The sequence below is a fragment of the Aulonocara sp. 'chitande type north' Nkhata Bay genome, linkage group LG18, assembly GCF_057382095.1.
Source record: "Aulonocara sp. 'chitande type north' Nkhata Bay isolate Kocher_YH1m ecotype deep benthic linkage group LG18, A_spYH_male_GT1.1, whole genome shotgun sequence".
Lineage (NCBI taxonomy): Eukaryota > Metazoa > Chordata > Actinopteri > Cichliformes > Cichlidae > Aulonocara > Aulonocara sp. 'chitande type north' Nkhata Bay.
The window spans coordinates 14,474,789-14,489,185 of NC_141361.1; the positions used below are offsets into that span (position 1 = coordinate 14,474,789).

General features: G+C 37.6%; 2 protein-coding genes across 3 annotated transcripts in view; both read right to left on the reverse strand.

Moving 5' to 3' along the window:
• On the reverse strand, window positions 1-3,780 carry LOC147308193 (uncharacterized). The gene is made up of 4 exons (XM_086271261.1): window positions 3,511-3,780; window positions 3,361-3,408; window positions 2,651-2,763; window positions 1-1,520 (listed from the first exon to the last, which is right to left on the reverse strand). Exons 1-4 carry the CDS (start codon window positions 3,545-3,547, stop codon window positions 1,395-1,397), a joined length of 324 nt encoding a protein of 107 aa, XP_086127387.1. The 5' UTR covers window positions 3,548-3,780; the 3' UTR covers window positions 1-1,394.
• Window positions 3,781-5,399: 1,619 nt separating this feature from the next.
• The window catches only part of LOC147308194 (MAM and LDL-receptor class A domain-containing protein 1), a 31,122-nt gene continuing 22,124 nt past the window's right edge, over window positions 5,400-14,397 (reverse strand). For both annotated transcript variants that reach the window (XM_086271259.1, XM_086271260.1), the window contains 7 exons: window positions 13,398-13,635; window positions 9,904-10,063; window positions 9,687-9,801; window positions 8,205-8,322; window positions 5,807-5,900; window positions 5,633-5,711; window positions 5,400-5,547 (listed from right to left, as the gene is read on the reverse strand). In XM_086271259.1, coding sequence (XP_086127385.1) covers window positions 5,446-5,547; window positions 5,633-5,711; window positions 5,807-5,900; window positions 8,205-8,322; window positions 9,687-9,801; window positions 9,904-10,063; window positions 13,398-13,635 — 906 coding nt within the window. In that variant the 3' untranslated portion in view covers window positions 5,400-5,445. The remainder of the gene's footprint in view (window positions 5,548-5,632; window positions 5,712-5,806; window positions 5,901-8,204; window positions 8,323-9,686; window positions 9,802-9,903; window positions 10,064-13,397; window positions 13,636-14,397) is intronic.

The window sequence follows — 14,397 nt, forward strand, 5'->3', positions numbered from 1 at the left end:
TGAGACATTTATAGTTTACGCTTTTAATTCAAGAATGCAGTTCCCAAAGATAAGACAAATTCCAATGGATGATACAGTGAAGAAACCCCCCCCACTACCAGTAATGTGACTGTATTATGACAAAAGACAAAGACACTTTGTAACTTCAAAGATACAGGAGGAAAGTTAAAGGAGAACAGGTTTCGTAAAATGTAACCAACAATATAAATGGCATGATTAGGTTTGAAACTGAACAGGTCACCGTGCATTACTATTTCCAAACATAGAAAGGGTTTCCTTTTTTCTTGGTTGTTTAAGCTGTGAAATCAATACTTTTATTGAAGGGATAAATCTACTCAGAAAAAAAAAATTACTAAAAGGTGTTATATGTGTTTTGACAGGGATTACCACATTACTTTAAAAACGCTTGAACAATATGAAAATTTCCTAAAAAGGACTGATATCCAACACGCTTTGAAATGTTACTTTGTTTTTTGGCGTGCTATCGTGTGCCCTTTGTGTTGAGTAATAGGTAAGATGCAGATAAACAGGTAACTTAAAAATTTAACAGGCAAGTGGCAGAAAATAAGGCTAAATAAATCCTCAAATTTCACTTAGCATCCAAGACTGCATTAAATTGTCATTTTCAGGTTACCAATATAAACTGGCCAGATTCAGCAATCATATCCTTTAATACTGATTTTTTTTCGTCCAATGCCAGTTTAAATTCATCTGAAACCTATTAAACAGGCTTTTTTTGGCAAAGACTTTCTACATAAAGTGAGATGAGATCAATATTGCTCATATGCGTTTGGTAAATATGAGCCTACTGTTTAAAAGGTCAGTAAAGTCATTTACCAACACCTCTAGATCACTAATTAGTTAGATTTTCAGTGCTGTTACACAGAGTTTTAAATAACAAAAACAAAAAATAAAACCCAGAATCTATTGGTCACTTCAGTGGAGAGATTGAGCATGGTCAAAGAAAGAAACAACTGAAATAATTTTATTTAAAATTCACAAGATAAAGCACTGGCCTTGGTGGATTTTGATTTCTTTGAACAGAGACATTGCTGAATTCTGGTCTTAAGCTGGGTTTTTCATATTTATTGAACAGAGAAAAGTATTACCGATGTCATCCAACTTCCAGCAAGAAAGCTACCAGCATTTCCCCAAATTATTTTACTACTACTTCAAATTTTAGAGACTTCACAATCATCTCACTACCTTAAGACGCTTATTTGCCTGTTCTCATTTGTCTCAAATACATCTACACAAGATGTATTTGAGACAAATTCTTTCTACAATAATCAGGGTTTGAGAATGATAATGACAGCACCTTTGATCAAACTATTAAATGTGGATGGAAAGGATGAGGAAGAAAAAAAATGAATAGTAACACTCAATTTAAACCCTCAGAATTTCAGAAGCTCCACTTCGAAGATAAGAGTGGAATTTGCAGGGATCCGGGGTGGACATCCTCTGCTGCCATACGCGTAGTCCGGAGAGCAGGTCAGCTTGGCCACCTGGCCCAGGCTCATCTGTGGAGGAGATGAAGACCAAGTTAGATAGGTGAGTGAAATGAACAAAGTTTACTTTGTTTTAAAAGCCCTCCCAGTGATTGATACAGCTTTGAAGATGTGTTAAAAAGAAAAGAAAAAAAAATTACACAAGTGAATATAGTTCATTAGACGTTTCACGCTGGCTTAAATGAGTGAAGCCATATGAGACAGCAACAAACAACAACAAATACTAGGCCTGAAGGCCCCAGATGAAAGTTGCCTGTATTTTCTGTTACTGTAACATGCAGCATGAACAGTTTCACTGTGTGTGCAGCAGCTGCAGTTTGCATGACTGATTGCTCTGCACTGCCTGTTTGCACCTTGCACTTTTTAGTGCTTTACTACTGTGCAGCAAGTAGTGGGCGAGTGATTGCGGAAAAGGCAGTGTCTTCCTTGCAAATTTCAGGCAACAGCAGCAAGCTGCTGGCAACCAAACCGATCGCAAAGTGGGTTTTTTTTCTGTGTAGAAGATTGTGTTTGTATTTTGAAATATTTAAACTTATACACCTCATAACCACAGTAGTATTTTGGCCTTTGTGCACTTCATGACTAAGTTAATAAGAAACATGAAATAAAAAGCAAAAAACAACCAATCCTAATTACGATCTTTGACATACCTTTATGATACAATTTTACCTCATAATCTAGCCAAGCAATGAAATCTCTGGTATTTTTGGCAGACCATTACTTTATTAAAAATAAAATCCTTTTGAAATGAAAATGTAAACTAAAATAAGTATGCAAATATTAAATAAAAATCTATATGATAAAACATAAGCTCTAAAAAGCAGTACTGAAATAACAGAATTAAAATGGCTTGCTAGCAAACATCAGATAAAATGGCTCAGAGTGTAAAATGTAGATAATGGATGGCCTGGTTTCTGCTCATATTTGCAGCCTCTGATAATAAAAGGCAGAAACATCTTAACAGATTCATTTGTGACTTACAATAATCTTACACATAAACACTAAAGTAAGCCACAGTGATATTTTTTTGTTATTTTTGAGGGGGAAATGACTCGGAGCTATTGCCAAAACGAAGGCACCGAACGTATCTTCATGTGTTTAACATAACATTGATCAGTGTGCCCCTTCAAAGCTCCACTTACCTTAGCTACACCTTCATCCCAACCACGGATGACTTCACCTGCGCCCAGTTTGAACTGGAAGGGTGATCCTCGGTCCCTGGAGGAGTCGAACTTCTTGCCGTTTGTCAGGGTGCCTGTCGGAAAGCACCCCCAAATTAATAAAGTCAAAGCCTGATAGCCTCTGCGAAGCCAAACGATACAAATTAAAAGATTCGAGTGACTGTCATGTTGTATTCACACACAGGGTGACTGGGTAAAAATGTACTGCTGAGGGTACACGGTGCAGCTTAGTTTGAGCAGGAATTGTTCGACATCTTAGGACGCCGGAAGCTGCCGTCAGGATGCGGCTAGAATATCTCACATTAGCACAAATCCTTAGAATAAAGACACACGTTACCCTAGCGATAGTTTGCAGTTTCTCGCATTTTATTTATTGTAGGTATTACGAGGCAATCTTAAAGGTGGGAAGGAATTACAGAGAGGGTGTCTTTAGAGTCCGGCTATCCGCCCCCTCATTTCCAGGCGCTAAACTATGCTACGCTAAATTAAGCTAAGCTAAGCAGTGCTAGCTACAGAATTAGCTTGCTGCCACCAATCAAATTCTCATTTAATTGTCCGCAGGTCCACGAAATGAGAAATTATGCTTATTACAAACCCAGTTTATACTAATACATATTTATTTTTTCACCTCGAAGTAAATGAATAAATGGTCAAAAAGAGGCGAGGCTTACCGACATAGTGAACTGAAACTGTCGATCCTTTCTCCGGAAAATTCTTTCCTGAAGAAAGAAAACGAAGGTTGATATACACCCAAAGGCAAATATAGTTTTAAACGGACGGAATAATTGGAACCAAAGAGGGGAGGACAAAAAAAGCTTTACCGTCTCCTGGTCTGAGGGTTTCGACGTCTACTCCCATTGTTCTTTCAGCACAGTTCTCCCTCTGTCTGTCTTCCTGGTACTCTCTGATTGTGAGCTCGTTCAATGAAGCCGTCGAGTATAACGTCCCAAGTGGTTTGGTGGGCTAAAAGCCGTAAAAAAAAAACGCGGCTGTCTTCAACTGCTGCTCGATGTATGCCACGGTGGGAATAAATAAGGAGCCTTAAAGCCAATCTTTGGCTTTAAAAATGCAGTTTACTGATTTTTTCCCGACCTAGTGGGTTCGTTGAGCGGACACAGGGGCGTAGTAGTGACATTCTCAAACCCAAGCAGGGGCCCCATGAAGATCCAGTTTTCTTTTTTTTTTGAGTAATCAAATAAATGAATCACAATGGGAAAAAAAAGGGCCTTCGATGTTCTAGAAGACATTTTTTTTCTCTTGCACACACAGATTATTACGTTATGCAGACAGGTAATTTTGAAAGCAGGTGTTTCCAGGATTTTTAAAAACTGAGTAGTAAAGGATGTGCCTGCAGAAGACCAGAGTACTTCAGTCATCATCCTAAAAATTAAATATTTTTCTTTTTCTTTCTTTTTTTGTGGTAAAAGTATTTTACTTGACTTGGATGGGTTTCTCATTTTGGATAGGCAAAAATAAATTAGGATGCGCCTTGAAATAACAGAACTGAATGTTTTTAAGTTTAATTCTGTTGAACAACCTCTGGAACATGAAGTGCAGCTACTGATCAGTGTGAAATGGATTGTTGTAATTAGTCAGAATTAGCCTATGTTAACTTAATAAATTATACCTTCTATATTTGTTTTTAGAAAAGAAAACAAATGAATTCTTTTTTTATTTTGATAATTGAATATTTCCCATGGACAATCAGGATGGACACAGTTGTTAAAGTGGGTGAACTCAGGACCAAACATCATTCTTGAAAATATGCATCCTCCATAAGGAAAGCCTTTTACATGTAGCACTTCAAACACTTCAAGTGTATTTTGATGCTAATATAACCATAGAAAACATGTGGAATGGAGACCGCTGCACCACTGTATATTAGCTTGACACTGTAGTAAACCTCAGTAATGTGGTCAGAAACTGAGCCGCTACCCTGAATCTCTTGTGGGCCAAAAAACAAATGTTATAAACTGTGGTCCCCTTTTCTGGACTTTTTTTGAAAGGCCCACGACTATTGTTCCTGATTTTTGTTTGTTTGTTTTATGTTTGGTTGTGTGTTTTTCTTTGTTGTTTAATGGTCGAGGAGAGAACTAGAATGTAGAAATTCTGAAAGTGCTTTGTATTATACATTGCACTTTGTCTAATAAAAAGACTTGAAAGAAGCTGCTGCTTTTGGACATCATAAGATCCTTTATAGAAAAAGTGCCCTTACACAATGACAGGAAAATGTATAGTTTCCTAAAATAAGAATACTATAAGTTTTTGCAAAGGTTTTACCTCAGCACAGGCAGAAGCTAGAGTATTTTTTCTTCAATGTATTTTTCACTGATTCACTTTGATTTAGTCTCGACTTGCTGGCAGCAGCTTTACTTCTTGCACCTGATAGCCATTTCCCCTGTTTTAGTTTTTCCTGTTACAAGTGAATGCTAAAGATGGGAAAATGGTTCAGAAAACCAAGAGTAATGCTTCATTTTTAAATACAATGGTTGTCTTCTTTTAGTGTTGTTTTGTTTTTTTATGTGAATAATTTAAAAGGCAAAAGATTGTTATGCCAACCTGCAGTATCTTCAGGGCCCACCAGGGGGATGCATCCTACACTTAAGGAATTACTGATTATGTTCTCTCCTGAGAAAAGTCCCACATGCACATTCCAACGTAATTTACTTGATTTCATGAAATTAACATCTATTCAATAAAGAGAAAATCCTTTCGATTTTACTTATTTTATTTACTTTGACAGAAAAACATCTGTCCTAAGCGTCAGTCGATGAAGTGGTGGCCTCCCTTGCTTGCGGCGATGGATCATAAATCTTGTTAAAGAAGGAGAAGTCAGATTCAGTGCCATGTTGCGTGCCCTGAAAAGAAACATATTTAAATAATCTGATAAAAAAAAACAAAAAAAAAAAACAGGATTCCTGTTACCACATCATGTTTACTTACATCTATTCTGCAGTCATACAGGTCAAACATTGAGTTCTGGTTAATCGCATCGTCATCGTTCACAAATAGCTGCTGATTCCTGACCACAAAGTACAAATGTTATTGAACATCAAAAACGAGCAATCATTAATGTGCACCTGATGTTGAATCCCTAATCACTGTTGTTAAATTTACATTTTATTATGATTTTGGTTCAGCATAACAAGGACGATGAAGATGATGATCCCAGCAAGAACAATTAGCCCAACTGCAAGGCCGACAATCATACCTGCACACAAAGAGAACCATGATGAATGCACATTCAAACAGATGACTGTTTTTCCAATATTTAATTTTCTGAAAGACGAAGCTGACAGTATTCAAAGATGTTCTTCTTATCAGTGAAGGCAGATAAAAGCACATAAATGAGCAGCACTGTCTGGTCATTGTTTAGTCAAATACACACTGTCCGGTGGAGGTAAACATATGGGCTCAAAATGGGGTCATAAATATTTTGTACTTGTAAATCGGTTTTGTACTTGTAAAAAAGATTTGTATGTGTAAAAAAAATTTGTGCATGCGTAAAAAAGATTTGTATGTGTAAAAAAGATTTGTGCGTGTGTAAAAAAGATTTGTGTGTGGACTTAGCCCAAAAAGACCCCTGCAAGTTACAAGTACGAATTTTGACCCTATTTTTCTTCCTTTAAGCTGATTGGTCAATGTCATGTCAATCACAAATTAAACAATCCAATCAGAGAACAGATGGGTTTGACTGTCGGAGGGGCATTTTTTTTGAACTGCAGGTCCTTGAAGGGTAATCTCTATATAAATATCCGATAGCAGTTAGGTCCCCTTACTTTCAGCAGCTGTTGAAAGGATTAAGTTGTGGTATATCAGTGGTTAGAAATACCATTATTACTTTAGGATTAGTTTAACACAACGTCAGGGCTGACCCGGGACCATTGCTGTGAGTCACAGCGCGCAGCATAAAAGTCCTTTCACATCAGACGCATCGGATGTGCTGCTAATGCTAATTGCTAACTAAAAGCAAAGGATCCAGAATTTGTTGCTGGCTGCTGGGCTCTGTGGGTTTTTGCAGCAGCTCTACCTGCACTAGATGCACCTGCTCCTTGTCGTTTTTATCTCTGACTTTATGTGAACTACAAGAGTTTGTGGAGGTTTTTTGCTGGTTCTTCAAAAGTTCAATAAAAACATGTATGCTAATCCATAACGAAGAAAGCTTTGTAATGAAGACTGTCATTTCCAAAACACTGGCCCGCCCCCCCCCGCATCCGCAGCGCTGTCCGCAGCACTGTTGAAAAGGCTGTGGAAGTCCCTGAAATTAAACACGTAGTCCTGTGACACAAAAATCACCACAGACTGTTTTCCTTCGTGGTGATGAAGGTAAACGCTGGGTTGGCATGTAAAAGGGCATTTATTCCCTTCAAAGACCTGCAGTTCAAAAAAAGCGCCCCTCTGAGAGCCAAACCCATCTGTTCTCTGATTGGATTGTTACATTTGTGATTGACATGACATTCACCAATCAGATGAAAGGAAGAAAAATAGGGTCAAAATTCGTACTTGTAACTTGTAGGGTTTTTTTGGCTAAGTCCACACACAAATCTTTTTCACGCACACACAAATCTTTTTCACGCACACACAAATCTTTTTCACGCACACACAAATCTTTTTCACGCACACACAAATCTTTTTCACGCACACACAAATCTTTTTCACGCACACACAAATCTTTTTCACAAGTACAAAACCGATTTACAAGTACAAAATATTTATGACTACATTTTGAGCCCATATAGATCGCAACACAGACACTAAGAAACACAGGGCTTAAATACTCAGAGGGAGCAATCAGGAAATGAGTAACAGGAGGGAAACACAGCTGGGGCAAATCAGAACTGACGAGACCAAAGAAGCGTAAACTGAACACACTGAGAAAAGACAGAGACCTTCAAAGTAAAACAGGAAACACATAACACAGACTGAACAAAGACACAGACTCACATGCAGGCACTACAAAGGGAACAGAGACGTGGGACCAGGGCAGACACAAACACTGACTGAACACGGGGATATAGGAACTTAGGATACACATAGACGCGAACTAGACAAGAGGATGCAGGTGATAGGGGAGACAGAGCCATTAAAGAAGACAGAGACATAAACCATAAGACAGAACTCAAAGAAACCAAAGACTAGAAAGTATACATAATATAATAAACTCAAAAACCCTGGGTCAACGACCCAGGCATCCTAACACTAACTTCAAGCTGCCAAAATCAAATGATAAATATTCGTGACCCATTTAAAGTATCTTGATTTGAACAATTGGGAGTAAACCTTGCTTGGCAGTCTGTGCTATAAAGTGCAAAAGAAGAAAAAAAAAGAGACAGTGTCTGCCCCAAATATTAATGCAAGTAGGTGTTTTGCTATGGTCATTTGGGATCATATGTAAACCCACAAATAATTTGTCATTTTTTACATAAGAAAAGCATTTTTCCACAGTACAAGAAATTATTTTCTTCTAGTTTTCTATGAAAAAAATAGTAAGATGTATTCATGAAGTTACAGTTACCCTTATTGTCAGAGTGATCAATGGAAGGCTCTGTGTAGCAGCTGCCTGGGATGATGGTGATATCATCAAGAGCAACATCCCCACCTGCCATCCTGCCTCGCTGATACACAAACACAAACTGTGGCAAGGAAAGAGAGAGAAGTTTAAAGGTTACATAAATATCTAAAAAAAACCATGAAGCAGACTGTAGCGAGGCAATGTAGCTGTCAAATATATACTGCTGCCCACCTCTCAGCTCACACAACTGTGTACAAATCACATAAGAAGAATATTACTTCCATGCAAAAACAAAATTATGATCCAGACTGCTTAAATTAAAGGGATTGGTATATCACTGTATGGGTGTATATGAGTGCTCAATTCCATGAATGAAGTCGGTGAGTCGCAGGTTTAACAAAAGAACTGACAAACAATCTGTAATTTAAATGTAAATAAAGTCTTAAAGCCCATAAATACAAGTGCATTTACAGCATGTATGCCATCGCCTATAAATTCAAACGTTTGCTCCTGACATCTGTCAAAATTCCCAGACAATGAAGGCTTTGAGAGAAAGTGAAATACTCAGCCACAAATTATATAAATCCTCAGTAAACCCATTCAAATACATAATCTCTTAAGTGCTGCTTTTAGTTTAATATTTCAGTGTTTTGTTAATGCTGAGGTTCATGAAGGGTTTGCATAAAAATCCTTGTCAGACCTTCTCTGCATAACTGAAATTAACATTTTGTCCATCCATAAGTAAAATTATCATTAAATATTATAAAGAACCAACTGAGAAGAACTGTTACGCATCAAAGAGCAAAGTTAAAACACGAGGAGCAATCAGGTCATCAAATGTTCATCGACTGATAACGACAAAAGCAGTGCAATACACACGTCCACGTCGTGACGCTGAATAAGATGAAACTGAATAAGTCATAATTTTAAATATATATCATAAGAATATAATATTACAACTGTAAGTGTTAAAACAAATAAATCAAACGTAGTGATAATGCAGCATTAATTTATATAGCAATTACTCTCACCTAGCACTCAAAGCCTTTTTTTTTAACAGAAACATTTTCATGTGATGTGGGGCCCTGGGATCCACATCTGAAAAGCACATAGTTTAAATCCTGAGTCACCAGGACCTGGGTTTGTTTACGTCCATAGGTACAAAGTGGGTAACCACTGTACAACCCATACCCCTATTATTATTATATGTATATATTTTTTTAAAATGGAGTAATTTTAGACTTCTAAAGTCAACTCCTGCCTTTGTTGACAGTCATCATAAAAATTGGCTAATGGGCTTTATCAAAAAGCAGTCATAAGAGTTTTTGTTCCAAATGTGTTACTTGTGTCCATCTGTGAATCATTTCTCTGTAATGGTAAGTAATCTGTAATGTAATCTGCTGCAATATAAAATCAACATTTCATTTTTCACTTTTATATTTTGTGTATTTCTCCACATGAAACTTATCACAAGCTCAGTAATACCCAAAATGCTTCATCATGCGTGACAGACACATTTGCCATCTGCCACTTTTCTCCCTTGTTTCCTGTTTCAGTCCACTTCAATAGGCCCACTTCATCACCACCAGCCTGCATTTTCCTGCAAGACAGGATGACACCCATTTATTTTATGTAATGCAGAAAATTTCATTCGTATAATAATATTGTTTAATATTAATGATCTTCAGACAGAAGTATTTACCTGTTATTTATATAGACACGGAGAGTCCCAACATGGTTTCCAAACATGTGGTACCAGAATGTGAGACAGTGCCCTCGTGTGGAGGGCTGTAAAACATCACTGACCAGGAAGGATGAGACTCCCCACTCACCCACAAAACTGTCCACGTAAACATAGTGACCTGATGGAAACACAGCAAGCACATTCAGATTAACAATAGCAGCCAGTGTCATAAAGAACTGTGATTTCAAACAAGCATGCATATCAAAATAATGAACGACAAAAGAATTTCCCTCAGGATAAATAAAGTTCCTCTTATCTTATCTTATCTTATCTTATCAGATGGTATACTTCCTTTAGGCCAAACACAGTCTACCGATGACAAATTATTCTATATAATCAATTCTGTCTCTATGCGGAACCTTATTGGCGAATAAAACTGCTACAATTAATATTTATATTCTATTTAGAATTAATCTAATTCATCTTTTTATATATCTGGAGTCTATCATAGACTCAGGCAAGTAAGAACTCCTCCAGGTTCCTCCAGGACCAAAGGAGACCCAAAAGAGACGTAAAAAAAAAAGTGAATGTTAGATTCAAGAACATCAGGTTAATGCAAACATTGAATAAACTTAGCTCTATATTTTCTGCTTGTGTAAAAAGTGACCTCCTGCTAACAGTTTTGTCGTCTGGTTTACAGCTTGCTTCTGCATTAGGCACCGAGCCAAGTGTTTCATGCATGAAATTTCAAACAGTCAGCGCTCATTTGCTATTTCTCACGAGCCAATAATTGTAAAGTGCTTTATTCGCACAATGATTCTTTATGAATGCTGCTTGAGTTACTCATGCTGTACAGGGAGTGCAGAATTATTAGGCAAATGAGTATTTTGTCCACATCATTCTCTTCATGCATGTTGTCTTACTCCAAGCTGTATAGGCTCAAAAGCCTACTACCAATTAAGCATATTAGGTGATGTGCATCTCTGTAATGAGAAGGGGTGTGGTCTAATGACATCAACACCCTATATCAGGTGTGCATAATTATTAGGCAACTTCCTTTCCTTTGGCAAAATGGGTCAAAAGAAGGACTTGACAGGCTCAGAAAAGTCAAAAATAGTGAGATATCTTGCAGAGGGATGCAGCAGTCTCAAAATTGCAAAGCTTCTGAAGCGTGATCATTGAACAATTAAGCGTTTCATTCAAAATAGTCAACAGGGTCGCAAGAAGCGTGTGGAAAAACCAAGGCGCAAAATAACTGCCCATGAACTGAGAAAAGTCAAGCGTGCAGCTGCCAAGATGCCACTTGCCACCAGTTTGGCCATATTTCAGAGCTGCAACATCACTGGAGTGCCCAAAAGCACAAGGTGTGCAATACTCAGAGACATGGCCAAGGTAAGAAAGGCTGAAAGACGACTACCACTAAACAAGACACACAAGCTGAAACGTCAAGACTGGGCCAAGAAATATCTCAAGACTGATTTTTCTAAGGTTTTATGGACTGATGAAATGAGAGTGAGTCTTGATGGGCCAGATGGATGGGCCCGTGGCTGGATTGGTAAAGGGCAGAGAGCTCCAGTCCAACTCAGACGCCAGCAAGGTGGAGGTGGAGTACTGGTTTGGGCTGGTATCATCAAAGATGAGCTTGTGGGGCCTTTTCGGGTTGAGGATGGAGTCAAGCTCAACTCCCAGTCCTGCAGCCAGTTTCTGGAAGACACCTTCTTCAAGCAGTGGTACAGGAAGAAGTCTGCATCCTTCAAGAAAAACATGATTTTCATGCAGGACAATGCTCCATCACACGCGTCCAAGTACTCCACAGCGTGGCTGGCAAGAAAGGGTATAAAAGAAGAAAAACTAATGACATGGCCACCTTGTTCACCTGATCTGAACCCCATTGAGAACCTGTGGTCCATCATCAAATGTGAGATTTACAAGGAGGGAAAACAGTACACCTCTCTGAACAGTGTGTGGGAGGCTGTGGTTGCTGCTGCACGCAATGTTGATGGTGAACAGATCAAAACACTGACAGAATCCATGGATGGCAGGCTTTTGAGTGTCCTTGCAAAGAAAGGTGGCTATATTGGTCGCTGATTTGTTTTTGTTTTGTTTTTGAATGTCAGAAATGTATATTTGTGAATGTGGAGATGTTACATTGGTTTCACTGGTAAAAATAAATAATTGAAATGAGTATATATTTGTTTTTTGTTAAGTTGCCTAATAATTATGCACAGTAATAGTCACCTGCACACACAGATATCCCCCTAAAATAGCTAAAACTAAAAACAAACTAAAAACTACTTCCAAAAACATTCAGCTTTGATATTAATGAGTTTTTTGGGTTCATTGAGAACATGGTTGTTGTTCAATAATAAAATTATTCCTCAAAAATACAACTTGCCTAATAATTCTGCACTCCCTGTATAACTGAACTCATGGCCAGAGATGGGCAGTAACGCGTTACTTGTAATTCGATTACTTTTTTCAGGTAACGAGTAAAGTAAGGGATTACTATCGCAAAAACGGTAATTAGATTACCGTTACTTTCCCGTAAGCACGCTGTGTTACTGCGTTACTAAAACCGTGATTTTTTTTGCGAGAATGTTTCATGACAGTGACGTAAGCGAGTGCGACGTTCGTGACAACAGCTGTGTGCAGATCAACAAAGGATAATATATCGATTGTGGGAGAGAGTATGAGTGTGCAGCGTTTAAAGCGTGGAAGTACTGACCTTACTTTGAGTTTGATTCCGTAAAAAGTGACAAAAACATTAGTGTCCGTTGTGCGTGGGAAGAAAACTTCTTTTTACAGCGAGAAAAAAAACCCCTAAACTTCCAAGCAAGCACCGAGTGCGCAACCACGTAATGGGAAATTCACAGAGAAACTCGCGGATTCTTCCACTGACCGCTGTGGCACACCTGCACCAGGGTAAACCTCCGCCTACCGCAGTCCTGCTTTACAGGTGAAAATAGAGCAACAGGGCTGCTAGTCTTTGATTTTATTTATTTTCTACTGTGTTTCACTTGCATCTATTTGAAAGACTGAGTGTAAACACAAAAAAATATTTTATTTTATGTTCTGGAATGTGCAGAAAATAGGTTTAAATGTTAAACAAATTTCTTCCAGTCAGAGAATTTTACATATAATTAAATTTTTGCTTGATGCATAAAGTTAAAAGATTAAAACTAATAAAACAAGTTTTAAAAAGGGACTTTTCCATTTGATTACATTTTGTATGATGGATTATGCAAAAAAAAGTAGAATTGGGCTGAAAGAGCTATTGCTTTATCACCTATTCAGGTTGTAAATCGTGCTTTTAAAAAGTAACGAAGTAACTAAGTAATTAATTACTTTTGAAAATAAGTAATCAGTAAAGTAACGGGATTTTTTGGGGAAGTAATCAGTAATTAGTTACTGATTACATTTTTCAAGTAACTTGACCAACACTGCTCATGGCAATTGTGTTTTTTGTGCATCTGTAAAGTCTACTTTTTGTCTCTATCCGGTATAGTTACTACCTTGTGTGGAATTAGTAGTGTGATCCACACTGGGTCCTGTATGTGGGTTCGGGGAACCACCACTGCCATGGAGCCAGTCTCCCTGGTCGACTCCTTCACCCAGGTTGCTCCAGCTACACATTGTGTCCTCAAAGTCACAAAATCCACGAGGAGGACACTGATTATCAGTCAGCTGTACATCATCAATAGCCATGTCCCCCTCCTGTGTAGGGCCGGCCTTCACACCTTCCACCACAATCTGAGACACAAAGCATGTACACCAGATTTTAAAAAATCTTAGTGGAAGAGTTATTTTAGTGTTTTTTTTAAATATTTTTGTATCATTTCCATGACACTGCACTGTTGTACACTCAAAGTAGTGTTACCAATTAATGTGCCATAATTTTTGTCTGCCCAAGAAAATAAACTCTCACAGTAATATGTGTTTATGCAGTTTTATGTGATCAGGTTTTGAAATATTGGTCTTCTGTTTTTTGTAGATTACTCTAATTCACCACATTATTACCAGGAAACACTTTAGTGTTTTCGGAGAACAATTAGTGCATGCGTTTCAACTCCATTTTACAAAAACAACTCTTTTTTCTACACAACACAAAGATTAAATGAAAATATGACACCTCTTACATTATTTTGAATATTTACAGATGTTGTTTAAACACAGTCAAATTAAGCAGCATATGAAAACAACATAAAGGAAATGGCTTACAAATATATACAGTTGTAGTAATGAAAAAAAAAACACTCCCAGAGTTTACTTGTGTAACAATACCACAATGTAGTGGAAGTGAAAGTACAGTGTCATCAAAAAAAAAGAACAACCTCAGTGGTGAGTAATAATACTGATTATGGGGACATAATGACCCACAGCAGGGTTAAACCTGTATTAAAATGTACTAATATTTTATAATTACTGAATTAACAGAAAAGCATTAACTATGTTTTATATTAGAATAAGTGTGTGTGTGAAAAATTAAAAATGTATTTAGACACTGTACTGCTT